Here is a 15,083-nt window from a genome sequence, read left to right on the forward strand (position 1 = left end):
AAGCTTGAAAACAATTGCTTGAAACATAAGTTTTCATGGTAGATAGGATCTTACTTATGCGATTCACCTACTTTCTCCCTCAAAAAGAATTGTACAAATTGTATGTGCTCAATATGAGTATCATTTCCCTAAATGGACAGCTAGAGATTACAGACTACATCCAAAGAACTATGGTTGAAAATGAAAAGCAGAACAGTACCATGATCAGTAAGAAGGGATGCTATCTCACATTGGCCGCTAATATCGAATATCTTTTGCAACTTCAAAAAAGTGAGCAACGTTTTCCTCCGGTGTACCTACTTTAATGCCATGACCAAGATTCAAGATATGTTTCCCTTTACCAGCTTTCCTCACAGTATCATGTATCCGCTTGGTAATGAATTCCTTCGAGCCAAAAAGGACCCCCGGGTCCACATTACCTTGGACGGCCACGTCAGCTCCCAGTCGCCTTCTACCATCTGCCATGTCGACTGTCCAATCCAAGCTGACAACATCGACGCCTGTCAAGGCTAACCTCTCGAGCAAGCCACCGGATCCGCTAGCATAAAGAATCAGAGGGAGATTTGGGTGGCTTTGTTTCACAGAACTCACAATTTGCTTCAGATAAGGCAAGCTGAACTCCTCAAAATCTTCGGGACTGAGCTCTGTGGCCCATGAATCGAAGATTTGAACAACTTGAGCTCCACTGTCAGCTTGGTACTTGATATACTTTGCCATGGAGGTTGCAAATTTCTCGAGTAATGCATGTAGAACCTGACACAAATTTCTGTCAATCTGATCACTAGTGCCAAAGATCTCATTATACTGAGTGCGATGGTATTGCAAATGCAGCCGTCTTGCACAGCACTGAACTAAAGTAAATTATATAGGTAGAAGAAATATCCTGCGACTACCTTGGGTTGGGAGAAAGCTAATCTCTTTATCTTTGTGAAGTTCTTTGATGAACCACCTTCTATTACATAAGATGCTAAAGTAAAAGGAGCACCGACAAAACCCAAGACTGCCACTTCATTGTCCACCTGCAAATCATACACTTTGTTACCATAGCCCAACAATTCCAATGTGGATTGGTTTCCTCGAATCATTTTAAGTCCAACACATAAAAGTTGTTATATGATACTCTGTAGTTTGGTTGTGTCATGCACATAGAAGTTATCATGAAGAGAAGTGGCATTGCCAATGAAACAGTTGAAGTGAACTTAACAGCCAACACCAATAATTCTACTGGCATTTCGCTTAAGGCTTTTTTCCATCAACATATGTGTACACAGTTTGGAATATCTCCTTGGTTACTGTGATAGTCAATAGTATGACTAAGTATTCATGGCAAGCATAGCAAAGTCTTTGTTAAATATTGGAACTTTTTAAAACTAACCCTTGCATAACTTTCAAACAATTAGGTCTCAAGCTTAAAACCTGGGGCAACTATATCTAATGCATAGCACAACAACGGAGTGACGAGCTTCGAATAGGTAAACAAGCACAAAGATAGATCACAAAGATGTGGATAAATTCTAAGATATGCAGAGAAAGACCTCTTTTCGTAAAATCTTCAATGCTTCTCCCACATATGGCACTGAATCTTCAGGAGTAAACTCTCTCACTGGATCGACATCAGCAATTGTCTGTACCGGATTAAAGATGATAGGACCCTTACCTTTGACAATGTCAAATGGTATATTCATCCCTGTAAGAGGGGTCAGAATGTCCGAGAACAAAATAACCTGCATGAATGAATACGTATTGTTATATCAGTATAGGAAGATAGAGAAATGACACGTCACAAGCCAGTATAGATAGTCTTAGTTGTTCGAGCTGATGCGTCTGTTGATTCTGCTGCGTGCGTCTGTATCTGTGTCTAAAACGGCTTTAGTTTCTGCGTCATGGACCTGTGTCGGTTGATTCTCAAGTTGATTCTGAAGATTCGAATGCTAATGCTTTCCCTATGCCCTAGATTCTGTTCTATCTCTTCTCTTGCCCGCCTCCTTCCCGGGATTTGAAAAAGACAACAAACACTACACCCCTATGGCCCAATGAACAGATTTCAAAACTGCCCGCTGACACTAGTACTGAAGACTGACTTGAAAGAGGTACTGGCTAGTGGACTGATGGAGATGGAAATGTCTTCCTTGCGGGATGTGAGACTTAAAGAAGCAGGGGATTACTTATGTCTGGAAATAGCATAGTCAAAGTGCATCCAAAAGGAAAGGGATATTACAGAAGGAGTGAAAGAAGCTCGACTGATTAGAGAGGAGTGAAAGAAGCTCGACTGATTTAACTCATTCACATCCAGATCATACGATTCAGATCCAGTCTTGCCAAAATCGGATTTCCTTTGCGTGCCATATGCGAGGAGGCCTATTGTGTTTATGTACAAGGGTCCAAGGGTAGTTTCGTGCTCAGTAGGTCGTCAACTTCGGTGGAAGACTTTCCGCAAGACTGCATTGCTTCCTTATTAGTGGCTAAAAAAGGGAATAATCCAGAAGACACTAACTTAAATGAAAAGAAAGGCTATTTTATTGGTCTTTTTTACTTTTTTATCACAAATTAACCAGGTTTGTTGTATTCTTGGATCACGAGTAAGCACTAGTGATAGGACATGAATCGGGGATAAATGTTTTTTTTTTACTAAAAGTAGAGCTATTGTCGTTAGGAATCAATGTCGGAGAATGTGAGGTTGAAACTCCTCCCTTATAGTTACCGCCCCATGGGTCCTTCAAACAGACTTTTTTTCATTCGGAGATATGATATATGATCTAACTTCCATTTTTTATGAACAATGTACTCTTTCACCAAAAAAATCTAGTTAATTGTAAAGCCGAAAGTAGCTTTGCATTGGGCTAAGTTGTCAACTTAAGCACATCACAGCTTTTCCTTTTGAGTTGAACGGTTGTGATTCACTGATAATATTGTCATCTACAGTTCAATGTGGTTGCATCTCATTTTTAATGTTATCTTGACCAAATTACAAATATTCAGCTTAAATTTCACTAGCATGGCCAAGCATGAAAGTATCCCTTTCTGATAGTGCTCATCTAAGCTCAACAGCAGAACAGTACTTAAGAAGGATGTTTCTCACCAGAGGAGAAACGTAGCATACTCACTTTGAGCCGACTAATTCTATGTAGAAAATGTAGGGAAACATTCTTCGGAGATACTTACCCCGTCGGGCTTAAAGACATTCCATGGCTGCAAGGATATTTCCACTACAAGGTCAACATTCTCAGATCTTTCACGAAATGAGGGATACCTCTCACAGATATCTTGGTAACTCTGTAACAAGAAATTTTCAGCAAAGTGAAACAAGTTAGAAACTAGGAAATAACATAGCATTGGTAGGAGCAAATACCTGATACATACAAGAGAACCAGCAATACAAGATAATTGGCAACACTGACAGAGAAATCCATACAAAAGTAAATGCACCGCTTAGCAGTGCTATCTGATAATACAACCAGTAATGTAATTCTGAACAGTAGAAAGAGATAAGGAAGTATATGACAACTCTTCGCGGAGTTTTCCATAATTTTCACTCAGTCGAAGCGTACAAACAGTTTTATGATTATCTCACTCTCCCTTGAGAATTTATGAGCATTTCTTGGTCAGAAGGTTGCCCAAAACTTAAGTTGCTACTGCCAAATGCTGCTCAAGAAAATTTCACTAAGTAAAGACACGAAATACCAAGAAATGGGAGCTAGAGCAACCCCCCAAAGTCGCAAACGGAGAGAGAATCAGTAGACTGCAAAAAACAAATCCACTGCCTAAACAGAGATTCGAGTAAAGAAAGACCTGCCTTCATGTACCTCCCCGCTTGTCTCATGAGCCAAACCGGAGGTCTTTCTACCTCTTTTCCGCGAACAGCATTAAGCAATAACGGCTCGGATACGCATGTAGCTGCCGTTGGTTCTGCCACAACCCCTGCAAGTAATTTCGTATTGTTTGCACATCAGACGTAACTATTTCCAATAATCATCAAAATGATTAGGCATCTAGCATGTCTATCTCACCCTAGAAGAATCATCAGTGTGTACTAAAATGCAATCCATAAATCCCATTCCCGTAAAATTATCTCTGCAGGTGGCATGAAATGCAAAATCCCTCAGATTAAACTATATAATTTACATATCGAAGAGAATACCAGAGAAAAAAGTACAGCAAGCAGCTAAGTTATTCGACTAGGCATCCATTGGCTTTCCTGAAGGCGTACCACGTCTGGCATTGACATTACATTACTAAATATCAATATTTATCAGCTCACCGGTAACCCAAAAGAAGGTTTTAGACTTCAGCCACCAAGATCAGAGCTGGGCCTTTCAGGATAGACAAAAAGACTTGAAATTTTGCTTCTTCGTTATATCTCATAGATAGGTTTCAGCCATCAAACCAAAAAAAGAGTTCCATCCGAATCCCAGTGAAATTAGGGACAGAAAGAGAAGGAAATTAAGTGGGTATTACCTCCGAGAGCGCAGGCGACTCTGCTCCTGGGTTTTGAATTGGGGACGAGAGCGAAGGAAGAAGATGAGGATCTTGTTTGGGTGGTGGAGACAGCTGATAAAGAAGCCATTGTTGAGGAGCTATAGCAATGGAAGCAAGACATGTTTGACCGCGTAGAAGAATCACGAGGACTCGAGTGCGGAGCTCATCATTGCCACCATCATCATCCAGCTTCCTCGTAAATGGAACGGAGAGATTTGAGGACGATAAGATAAGGAGGCATATCCAGAAGCGTAATTTCGACAGATCCAGCAAGCATCCTCGTTCTTGCCACGTCAGCTTTTGAACATCTTGGGGTTGGTCCCACCAGCTTCCTCGCCTCAAAAATTGCAGGAATCTCCTCTTCCTGGAGAAATAGAAAACATGTTTAGCCCAGAGGACCCATGAGTTAGTTCCTAGGCTCTTTTCCATTTAGAAGTTAATAAAATAGCCAAAATATCTGTTAAACGCTAATCAGGCATAAGCCATTAATTCTGCAGTACCCGTAGATTTTATGACAAGATCTTAATTATCTAAGTTCCAATTGCTTAGTATGTAAAATAAATTAGAGATACATCACATGATCCTCCTAATCATGTTAGTTTTTCGCTTATCACATGATAATAAGGGTTTCTTATATAATTTATAAGAAATTGCAGAAAAATTTCAATTACAGACATTATAATATATGTATAAAATAATGACCATCTGTTTGAGCTTGAAAAAACAAGAATGGAAGATGGGATTATCCCCCTTGTTATTAAAATCCTACACATACTACTCCCAACGGTTTATAGTTGGCAAGCCTGTTACCACAACCTTACCAAGATTTAGCAACTAGGAAATCTCTCCATAAGAAATGTGCCCAGCTAGGCAATGCACCATAGAGTCATTTGTAGGCTTGCTCACAAGTAAATTCAATTCGTGAGCACATGATGAAGTCATTCGAGCAAAATTACCATTCTTTTTAAGTTCATCAACTAAAGTCGCATTTTCTTATTGAAGCTACGTAGTCGGGCTCGCCAATTTCGGACCTATAAATCGAGGATGGTTATTAAACCTTCTGCTCTCAAATTTTTTTTTTTTTTGGCCAATAAAAAGGCCCCATGGGGCATTCAACTACTACTCCCGGATCATCTTTTTTGAGGGAGACAGGGGGCACTTGAATTTTTAGGGTCTAGTCACGCTAATTTACCGATGGATTTTGTAAAGTAAAAAGGTAAGGCCTTGTGCTCATTTTCAAGCTCTCGTCCATGTGCCTTTCCAGAAGACAATCGAACTTATTTCCGAATGCGGCTTAGGAGAGGATTATCAGCAAATACGAGATCCCCAGATCTGACGGAAGTCAACCCCCACGAACACTACGATATCAAGAATGCTTTTCACGTCTATGGTTGAGTTCGAATCAACGACGAGGAATCGTAACCCAATTTTGATCTACGTAGACCAATGAGAATCCCCTACTGTTACAGAAACAAATGCGCCGTAGACTGTTAGCTGAACTTTTGAGATACGTTAACCAGGAAGAGCAAAGACTACATTTTTTTTGCATCTGACAAGGAAAAACCAAAAAATTATAGAGGATGATTTGCTTAATTACAGAAAAATTGAATCAAAAAATTGGATCCTCCACGGTGAGTTTCCTTTTGGGATGGTCTCTCTCTGCAATCTGCTTTTGTAAGTCCATGAAAGAGGATCCCTTGTGGGCAAATAATCTGCGGAGGTTAATCACTGAAAGCTCATTGAAGCTGGCGACCGCAAGATCTGCCTGCTCCAAATCGTACCTACACAGCCTCACAGCAAATCGTGTCATGTATATGCTCTTTCAAATCCAAAGCTAGAAGCAGGAAGAGAAATGGAGGACGCAGAGAAATGGCTAGGAAATTGAATAGATACATACGCTGGGTGTGCGCCTATCAAGGCAATGGCCATCATCGTACAGTTGTGAGCGGCAGTTACGCCTCTGGGGTCATCTTCGAATACTATGCACTTTGATGGTTTGCGGTCCAGCTGCAACAAATGGAATGGATGATAAGGAAGATTGACTTCCGAAAGTTCCATCAAAACCCCATTAGAAGTCCATCATACTTGTTAAAATATCCCATACGGTTTGTTTATAGTGTTTCGATGAGCCTTATATTCATGTAGTCTCCCTCAACCTATTGATTTAAGCCACCTTATATTCATTTAGTCTCTCTCAATCTATTAATTTCAAACTTTTGAGTTGGCTTTCTAACCATTCCGATGAGTAATGCAACAATCTCATAACAGCTCACCCAAAGCTGAAAACACCATGAGCTCTATACCTGGAATCAACCAACTACTGTAAAAGTAGACTGAGGATGTCTTAACGCACCTTCAAAGCAGCTGAAAGAAACCTGTGCGCTATCGACTCCATTCCATCTTCTTCTGTAACTATTGCCTGAAGATGATAGAGAGAGTAAATGCTGTAACAATGATAGATCCAGCACTGAGCTTTCCTGCTTTGGAATGAGAATGTTGCTCTTTCCTTTTTGTTTGTACCTTTTCTATAGTGCTCCTGTACTGGGGCTTTCTTCAGTGGACAGATAATAAAGAAACTAGCGAAAGCAATAAAATGTCGCTCAGCCTTTGAAGCTCACAAGAAAAATAATCATTTTGTAGCTAAAGCTCAAGTTCGTGATTAATGATTATCACACTTAATGGCAACCTCAAAAGAAACAAATCCTGCCATTGCTTACCTGAAAATACTTGGCTAGATTCATGTGGTCGAGCGCCTCAATCATAGTTTTCCGATCCAGACTAGAAACAACAGCACAAGGGACTCGAGCTGTATGTACTGCATCCATCCATTCTTTAAGTCCTTCCATAGGTTCTTTGAGCTGGATGCCAAAACACATCAATCGATTGTGATTACCTCATGGTCATAGAGACAAATGTACCAATAAAATTAACAACTTGCTCTCACTTCGAGAAGATTATCATAATATAACTGGGCAAGCCTCGACTTTAATCTATCTTCCTCTCTTTCTTCATCCAACAGCATAACCTGAGAATTTGTCAAGGCTTGTTATGCACCGCCATCGTCGAATATGAACCATAATTCCTCTAGAAGCAACAGCTTCAAAGGCAAAAAAGGCCTTTGCAGAGGAGTTGTCAAACATAATCATGATTTGATTGACATTCCACTTACTAAAGGGTAAAAAATTTCCAAAACCAAACAGGCATCCCATTTATAAAGGGAGCCGGCATATTTTAACAAGGTTCAATCATTAATCTCGTGTGATAAAAAAATTCAACAGAATGCCGCATCACTGACCATGCAAAGTTTCAACCCATTTTAACTAGATGAATAGATGCTCCATTTTGCTATCAGTAATGCGGGCATACAAGGAGAAAAGAGCACACAGTTCAGCAATTTGTTCAAGCACAAGCACATAAGATATATCTATTCTATTTTCCCCTTCTTGATTTCCATATTAATGTAGATAAGTAGATGTCAAAGAGAAATGTCATCCAAGGCAATAGGAAAATAAAAAGATACCCAAAGAGACCATGATTGCAAACCTTATGTAGAACATGATCAGCACCTGCATGAAGCATGAGCTTTTGTAATCGGATGTCGTCAGGTAACTCCTTGCCTGCAAAATGAAAAGCAATGAACTGCATTTTGAAATTTTCATTTCACCTGCTTCATAAAATTCTTAAAAGCAGCATCCTGTGTTCTAGAATAGTTGTATTTTATTTTGATCATCGATCAAAGACTTTAATATCTGTTGATGGCTTGTACAAGTAAAAGATGCCACAAAAACATCTCACTCAGACTTTGCAGTAAAAATCCTATCGTTCCAAAAAATACCAATTCCCTGATTCTAGGAGTAGTGAAAGTTATCACTGACAGGTAGACAATTTCACAGAATCAATCCAAAAGCCTTACTTACACATATTCCTTGTTATATATAAGAAAAGAGAAGAACCATGAAGTTAGAGCATGAACCCAAACTTGCTGCTTAAACTTGTTAAGAACTTCCATTTCAGGCACGAAGCATAAGTCCTCATGATAATCCAATGGTATTCCAAATTTATGACCAAGAGATGCTTAATGCCCATGCCGGAGTTATTCTACTGACACTGACAGTATTTAGGGCATGCTGGTGGGAAAGTAACACATACCCTCTTCGATGGCCAGCTGCTTCCATGCTTTCAACTTCAGAGACTGGGTATCTACCTGATATTGGAGTGCAATGCATAAGAACTTGAGTATTGGAGAAAATAATAACTCACAACCTTAACTAAGACATTAATCACCTAAGGTACGCAAATGTATGAACTCGTCAGGTTTCTAGTGTTTGATATTGAGTCCATTTTTTTTTTTTTTGGTCCAAATATTGAGTCCATTTGTTCACCTTCATTTTTGGGACTTTTTACAATAAAGAGAATTGACAATAGAAAATTAATTAGTTTGCAAGTTACCAGTAATCATTCATTCAGAAATCAATAATGTACTGAAAAGCTCCACATATCCGATTCTGACCAATCACACCCCAGATTAAATCAATTTAGCATCTTAAAAATATAATAGATGTACGATGCTGGAGTCAAAAGCGTTACCACCACATTGTCCCAGGAGAAAATAAGCCCGTAAGCTTCATCTGGTTTCATCGCATATCGTATGCGTTGAAGAAACCCTTCTTGTAGTCTGTCATTTAGAAAATCCTATCACAGGAAGACGGCTTATAAAACATAAAGAAAGCTCATCAAAACCCGAAAGTCACAAAACAGAGACAAATTTACACATGAAGCAAGAGAATGCTACCACATCCATCTTCAGAGGGCCATCCGTTCTAAACGTCTCAAAACCCTCCCCATATTCTGCTCCAATTGCCTGACAACCCCAAAATCAAACAAGCAAATCAAAACATATTTACCAGCGTGTCTACAAACCGAAGATCAAGAACAGTGCTCTAAGCACCTAAAAAATTCACCAACTTTGTGCCAGCCAATAAAATTGCTCTAAGCCTCCCAAAATCCAATAATTTGGGCCAATAAATATGTAAAACAAGCCCGCGAACATTAGAAAAAAGAACAACAAAGATTGTTCGAGTTAACTATCAATCCATTACAAGCTAATACAAGCATATAAGATGACGGCCTACCGTGTAAAATTTCCCAAACCAATAAACACAGCAGTATCATAGCACAGGCACAACACAGAAGGAGCTCAGAATCCCTTTTTCTATGTCCTCCTTATAATTAGGAAAAATGAACTCAGTTTCTTTCTTCTTTGCAGATAATTAGAATGAGCTCAGCTTCTCTACTGAAAATCGCACAACTTAGGAACCGATGCACTACGAAAAGCACAAACAATTAACCCCCCCAAAAAAGGCCTAAAATCTAAAGCAATGAAGTAGCTACCTCCTGCACGAAGAGCTTGTTGGGCGTAATCGGGAAGCCATTAACGGAGGCGTTATCTTCGGAGCCACCACAGGCGCTCCGAATCACCGAGCGATGCAGACACCGGCCTTTCGGCTTCCATTTCTGCCGCAACAAAATAGCAAGGATAAAACTCACAAGCGAATCGCCATCACAGCGAAAGTGAAGAATCGGACTCGACGAAACGCCATGAAGGAAAGGGGGGAGGGGGAGGGAGAAGAACGGGGGGACGCACCGATGAATTGAGCTCGAACGGGGGCCTGTATCGCGAGAGCTTCGAAATCGGCGTCGGAGGAAGCAGCAGAGAAGAAGAGCTCGCGAAGTTGCAGGAGCAGGACTCCATTGGAAGATCTCAAAGAGACGATGATGGTACGACAGAGAGAGCGAGCGAGCGAGCTCAGGATTTCATCGGCGATGGCTCCGCCCGACGAGGACGCGATGCTTCGAAATTTTTTCTCTTTTTCTTGGAAAAAAAAGAAAAAATAGTTTCGATTTTACAGTGAGAGAAAAGGGGAAAAAATAGGAGGAGTTGGATTGGGAGTCGGGGATTACGTCGGTGGCCACGTCATGCCATGGACCGTACATGCGGATAACACGTGACGCGATGGATTTTGATTTGATCTTCTTCCGTTTTCCCTGCCCGGTCACTCACCACTCACGGGATCCGATTCACTCTTGCATCATTTTTCCTTGTTCTTTTTTTTTTTTTTTCAAACCATCGAAAATCCTAAATTATGTCCGTTATTAACACCAAAAATTTCAAACTTTTATTTATGCGATATATTTACTTTAATTTTATTTTTTTGTGACGCAAAACTCCAAACTTATACACGTGCGATACATTTATCCCAAAGTATTATTTTATCACTCCAAAATTTAAATTTGTAGGCATGTGGCACATTTACTCTAAATTTTGAGATAAATATGTCACACAAATACAAATTTAAGATTTTTGATATTGCAAGAAAAGAATTTAGGATAAATGTATCGGGAAAAATGTTCAAAAAGTCTAAAACCCATTGCATTGGTGCCAATTCAATCCTAAACATTTTTTCGATGCCAATTAAGTCATAAAGATTTTGCATTGATGCCAAGTTAGTTCTAAATATTTTATTGATGCCAATTGGTCCTAAACCTTTTGGATTTATGCCAATTCAGTCGTACCATTTTTTGCATCTGAAATAATATTTGACATTGTCCACGCCAAGCGCCAATGTGCCACGTAGGACAATCGATGTTCACATCGGCGATTTTTTTATCAAAATTGATCAGATTAACTTAATTGGTACTAACGCAAAAAATTTATAACTAAATTGGCACAAATCTAAAGGGTTTATGACTCAATTGGCATCAATAAAATGTTTAGTCCTCAATTTGCATCAATAAAAGGTTTATGACTCGATTGGCACTAATACAAAAGGTTTAGGACTGAATTAGCATGAAAAAAATGTTTAAGACTAAATTGGCACAAATGCAATAGGTTTAAGACTTTTTTGACACTTTTCCCTAAATGTATCACGCTAGTACAAGTTTGAGATTTTTTGTGTTAAAAAAAAAATTTTGAATTGAAGGTTTCATAGTAGATATAATTTAAGATTTTTGGTAGCTTTTTTTCTTTCTTCTTTTTCCGTTTTAATGGATGGAATAGAAAATGCAATATTTGCAAAGGAAAATACTTGATTATTGGAGAAAAATCGATATACCTTTCGGTTATGTGTTTTTGCGGAAAATGAGTAGTTTGAAATTTTTTTTACAAAAATAATTGTTTATATTGCTTGAAATAATTAGTTAATAAAAAAAATTCATTTCGAACAGTGGCATATCTCTAAATATTTTCGTGGAAGAGGAAAAATGAATGAATGAAAAATATTTTTATTGTCCACAGAGATATTCAGATAGAAAATATTTTTTATTGGTTAATTATTTTAAGTGATATAAGTAATCGTTTTTACAAAAATATTTTTCAAATGATTTATTTTTTGCGATACAAACGAAACCTATCACTTATAAAAATGAAAAAACAATATTTTTTTCATCGACCACGAAAATATTTAGCAGTAATGAAAATATTTTCCTTTAACTAATATTTTAAACGATATAATCGATATTTAAAAATGATATTTTAAATTTTTTTTTTTTGCAAAACAAATGAAATTTTACCGTAGAACGAGGATCAACTAAGGTAGAAACAAAGCGTCGAGTCATTACACCAAATAAAAGTAGGCTTTCGGTTTCAAAATCTCGAAAAATACATGCGATGATCGCATGTAAAATTAGATGGGATGCTAATCACGTAGGCATCATAATTAACGCGCTGGACGTCGTCGATTGGTGCATAAAATACTCATTATTTTTTTTTTTTTAGTAAATTGTAAGTTGAACACGTAACTTGATGGACAAAGGAGAAAGGAAGATGAACACGCAACTGAATATGCATGTCCTTGAGCTAAAACTCATCTTGTCATGCATGAATCATTTGACTGGCATCTTTGGTCCAATGATGCTTCCGGTCCGATACGCAGATTAATTTTCACGAACAAGCTGCGAAAATGCATGAACACGTTCTCTTTGGTAATATGTAGGGCTGTCGAAAAAAACACCCGGTCCGAAACGAACTGAAAACATCGAGTCAAGCCCGGTTCTGGTTCGGGCAATAGCTGAAAAGACTTGACATTGTCAAGGGTCTAATTCGGGTTTGAAAACCTGCACCGAATCGAAATGCAATGAGCCCTACCCACTAATGGGCACCTTATCTGCGAACTTCAATAGTAGGAAATGGGAAAAGCACAGATTTGGCACTGAGTTCGACCATTCATGGGCTAGATCAACGAGTTTTGAGTGGAAGAATTTCCTGGCTGATAAAAACTATGGACATCAATGTTTCTTCACAATAGCCAAAATGACTCAGCCTTCACTGAACACAGTGAGTCTACCAAAATTCTGCAGCATCCACATTACATAGCACCACCATTAGTAAGTCGACCAGATCGATAACCTTTGAAGCAGCCATCAATCTTCAGCTTTGGGTTTCTTAACGACCCACGAGCGGACCATTCGCCTGGTGCCGAAGAGAGAGTTTCATGAAATTTCATGAAATTAGTAGCTGATTAAAGAGAATGAAGGTAAAGCAGTACCCTGGAGGAGAAATCTGAAGATTCACACGTGTTGGCTTTATGCCAATGAATGAAGTGAAGAATTACCATTCATGTGTTGGCTTCATGCTGGTGAATAAAGTGAAGAATTACCATTCATAGGTGTCGAAGCTAGGGAATGCTTCAAAGCTACCGGAGTCGTCGTTGTCATCTTCATAGTCTTCATAGAACTGCGACTGATCAAGGAAAGGACGTTGTTAAAGGCATATGCTTAGAAGATGGGTTCTGTGCGGGAGTGATTTGGATGTGTCAGCATAAGAAGATGCACGAACCAGATCGAATTTCCCAACCATAGCAGAGTCCGCCTCATCTTCCATCTGCAGAACATTTAACCAGCATTTGGGAGCTCGTAGAAACATCAATAAGTATATATCAATCATTGATGTGGAGATTCTATAGTGATCAGTCACAATGTCTCATCATCTCAAGGATAAGGAAAGTCCACCAATGCCGAACCGGTCGTGATAACACTTCCTCGCAGTTGTCAGAGTTGTAAAATAAGATAACAGTTCACTAAACTTCAGGAAAATCAAGTCACTTCAAAATTGCACTGTCTCTCAGGAAAATTCCTCGGAACCACACCGGACTTCTTCCTCTACAATACCATTTACTCCGAGAACTAAGCTGCTTAATCTTTCAACTGAGTATCATGGCTTACCACCAATATGTGCAAAACCACATGGAATATAAAAAGTCGACTAGCAAAGCGGAGGCCAAATGATGCAGCGATCAACAGAATCGATCAAAAATTGTACATTACCTCAGATGCATCATTTATCTCTTGGAGCAAAGCTTCCTGGTAAACTGAGTTTATCTTTCGCTCCTGGATGATGTATGGTTGCCTCTCCTGATTTAAAATCATAAAACCCAGTTGATCGGCATGCAGACAAATTGATAGGACTACAGAAGGGTATTATTTGCGGCTACCTCCACGGACATTTTCTTCCATGTTTCGAATCCCTCTCTTTCGATGTCGATCGAATGTATGCCCTCTCTGTTCCTAAGAAAACTTTCCCTGAGAACCATCACACAAAACAAATATGATTTTATTTGTTCGCCGAAAGAGGGCGATCATCGAGGAACACCCGTGACTGGCCCTAATAAATTGCACGCAAATATGCCATGAATCCACGTGCAAATAGAGCAAAAGGCAACATCATAAATGCTCATGCCCTCTTCCATCGTTCTGAATAATCTCAGAAAGGTAACAAGAGGCTCAAAGCATAACATTTGATAGCCCAAACAAAGAGCACAAGCATTGTGTCCACTTTTGGTCAAGAACACAGAGTATGACAGCAAACAGAGCCTCGAGACATTACATGAAGAAGCAAAAGGCCGATCTGGGCTGATCGGCTGTACTCTCTTCCCCAACATAGCTACTCTTTAGAAGGCCACAAAACCCTCTGAATCTCTTCACTTCCTTCTTGGGTTCTTCACACTCGTGCATGGCGGCCAAAGCGACTGCCACCGATACCCCACAATTGTCGCTGCATCAACGCGCGCGCACCCTCAAATAACACAACACAAGAAGGAAAGAAAGAGAGAATTAATGTACGTCCAAAACTGACTCAGGCTCTGGGAATACCATTTCTCGAATGCGCTTCCATCAGCAGCACGACGAGTCGCGCGAACCCTTTTCCTGGTTCTCGCCATCGACGTGCTCGATTCGAGCTTCTTGGTGCTCCTCTACAAAAAAGGTTTCGAGCTTTTGCTTTTCTTGCTCAGTGGAGGCACTTCGCACTGATCCCGACAAATGGGTCTCGACGAAATGATGATCCAAACAAAAGAATGGTCAAATTAATTGGTGAGCCGCGGACAAAATCTGTGTTCTCCAACCAGGCGAGGCGAATGGGCACTTCCAAATAAAATGCCGGAAGAATTGAAACTCGCGAACTGCACAGTCTTGCGCGGGACCGCAAAAAAGTTCATTTGAAAGAGTGAAAAGTTTTTCGCGCGGTGAGATGTTCTCTTTCTTCCTTTTGGTGAAGTTCCACTTGGCTAACCAGCATGGGACACGTAAGCGCCATGGAAGCAAATGTTCGGCGC

At 39.6% G+C, this 15,083-nt stretch overlaps 3 protein-coding genes across 5 annotated transcripts; all 3 read right to left on the minus strand.

Annotated features, from left to right (window-relative positions):
- Positions 1–57: 57 nt before the first annotated feature.
- On the minus strand, positions 58–4,751 carry LOC115743680 (uroporphyrinogen decarboxylase, chloroplastic). 2 transcript variants are annotated; one of them, XM_048278486.1, is made up of 7 exons: positions 4,456–4,574; positions 4,008–4,071; positions 3,794–3,918; positions 3,163–3,273; positions 1,536–1,724; positions 894–1,019; positions 58–753 (listed from the first exon to the last, which is right to left on the minus strand). In XM_048278486.1, exons 3-7 carry the CDS (start codon positions 3,818–3,820, stop codon positions 238–240), a joined length of 969 nt encoding a protein of 322 aa, XP_048134443.1. In that variant the 5' UTR covers positions 3,821–3,918; positions 4,008–4,071; positions 4,456–4,574; the 3' UTR covers positions 58–237. The 2 variants fall into 2 exon arrangements, with proteins under 2 accessions (XP_048134443.1, XP_030534435.1); XM_030678575.2 differs by lacking the exon at positions 4,008–4,071 and having other exon boundaries at positions 4,456–4,751.
- Positions 4,752–5,895: 1,144 nt separating this feature from the next.
- LOC115743681 (5-amino-6-(5-phospho-D-ribitylamino)uracil phosphatase, chloroplastic) lies at positions 5,896–10,349 on the minus strand. 2 transcript variants are annotated; one of them, XM_048279272.1, is made up of 11 exons: positions 10,082–10,349; positions 9,868–10,041; positions 9,269–9,337; positions 9,064–9,168; positions 8,626–8,680; positions 8,020–8,093; positions 7,421–7,501; positions 7,194–7,334; positions 6,830–6,895; positions 6,374–6,483; positions 5,896–6,257 (listed from the first exon to the last, which is right to left on the minus strand). In XM_048279272.1, the coding sequence occupies exons 1-11, from the start codon at positions 10,226–10,228 to the stop codon at positions 6,086–6,088; spliced, it is 1,194 nt and encodes a 397-aa protein (XP_048135229.1). In that variant the 5' UTR covers positions 10,229–10,349; the 3' UTR covers positions 5,896–6,085. The 2 variants fall into 2 exon arrangements, with proteins under 2 accessions (XP_048135229.1, XP_030534438.1); XM_030678578.2 differs by having other exon boundaries at positions 9,868–9,990; positions 10,121–10,348.
- A 2,160-nt stretch (positions 10,350–12,509) lies between these two features.
- Positions 12,510–15,035, minus strand: LOC115743688. Its single transcript, XM_030678589.2, has 7 exons — positions 14,623–15,035; positions 14,357–14,524; positions 13,965–14,052; positions 13,798–13,884; positions 13,310–13,354; positions 13,131–13,207; positions 12,510–12,943 (listed from the first exon to the last, which is right to left on the minus strand). The coding sequence occupies exons 1-7, from the start codon at positions 14,688–14,690 to the stop codon at positions 12,895–12,897; spliced, it is 582 nt and encodes a 193-aa protein (XP_030534449.1). The 5' UTR covers positions 14,691–15,035; the 3' UTR covers positions 12,510–12,894.
- Positions 15,036–15,083: the final 48 nt, after the last annotated feature.

The sequence above is a fragment of the Rhodamnia argentea genome, chromosome 5, assembly GCF_020921035.1.
Source record: "Rhodamnia argentea isolate NSW1041297 chromosome 5, ASM2092103v1, whole genome shotgun sequence".
Classification (NCBI taxonomy): domain Eukaryota; kingdom Viridiplantae; phylum Streptophyta; class Magnoliopsida; order Myrtales; family Myrtaceae; genus Rhodamnia; species Rhodamnia argentea.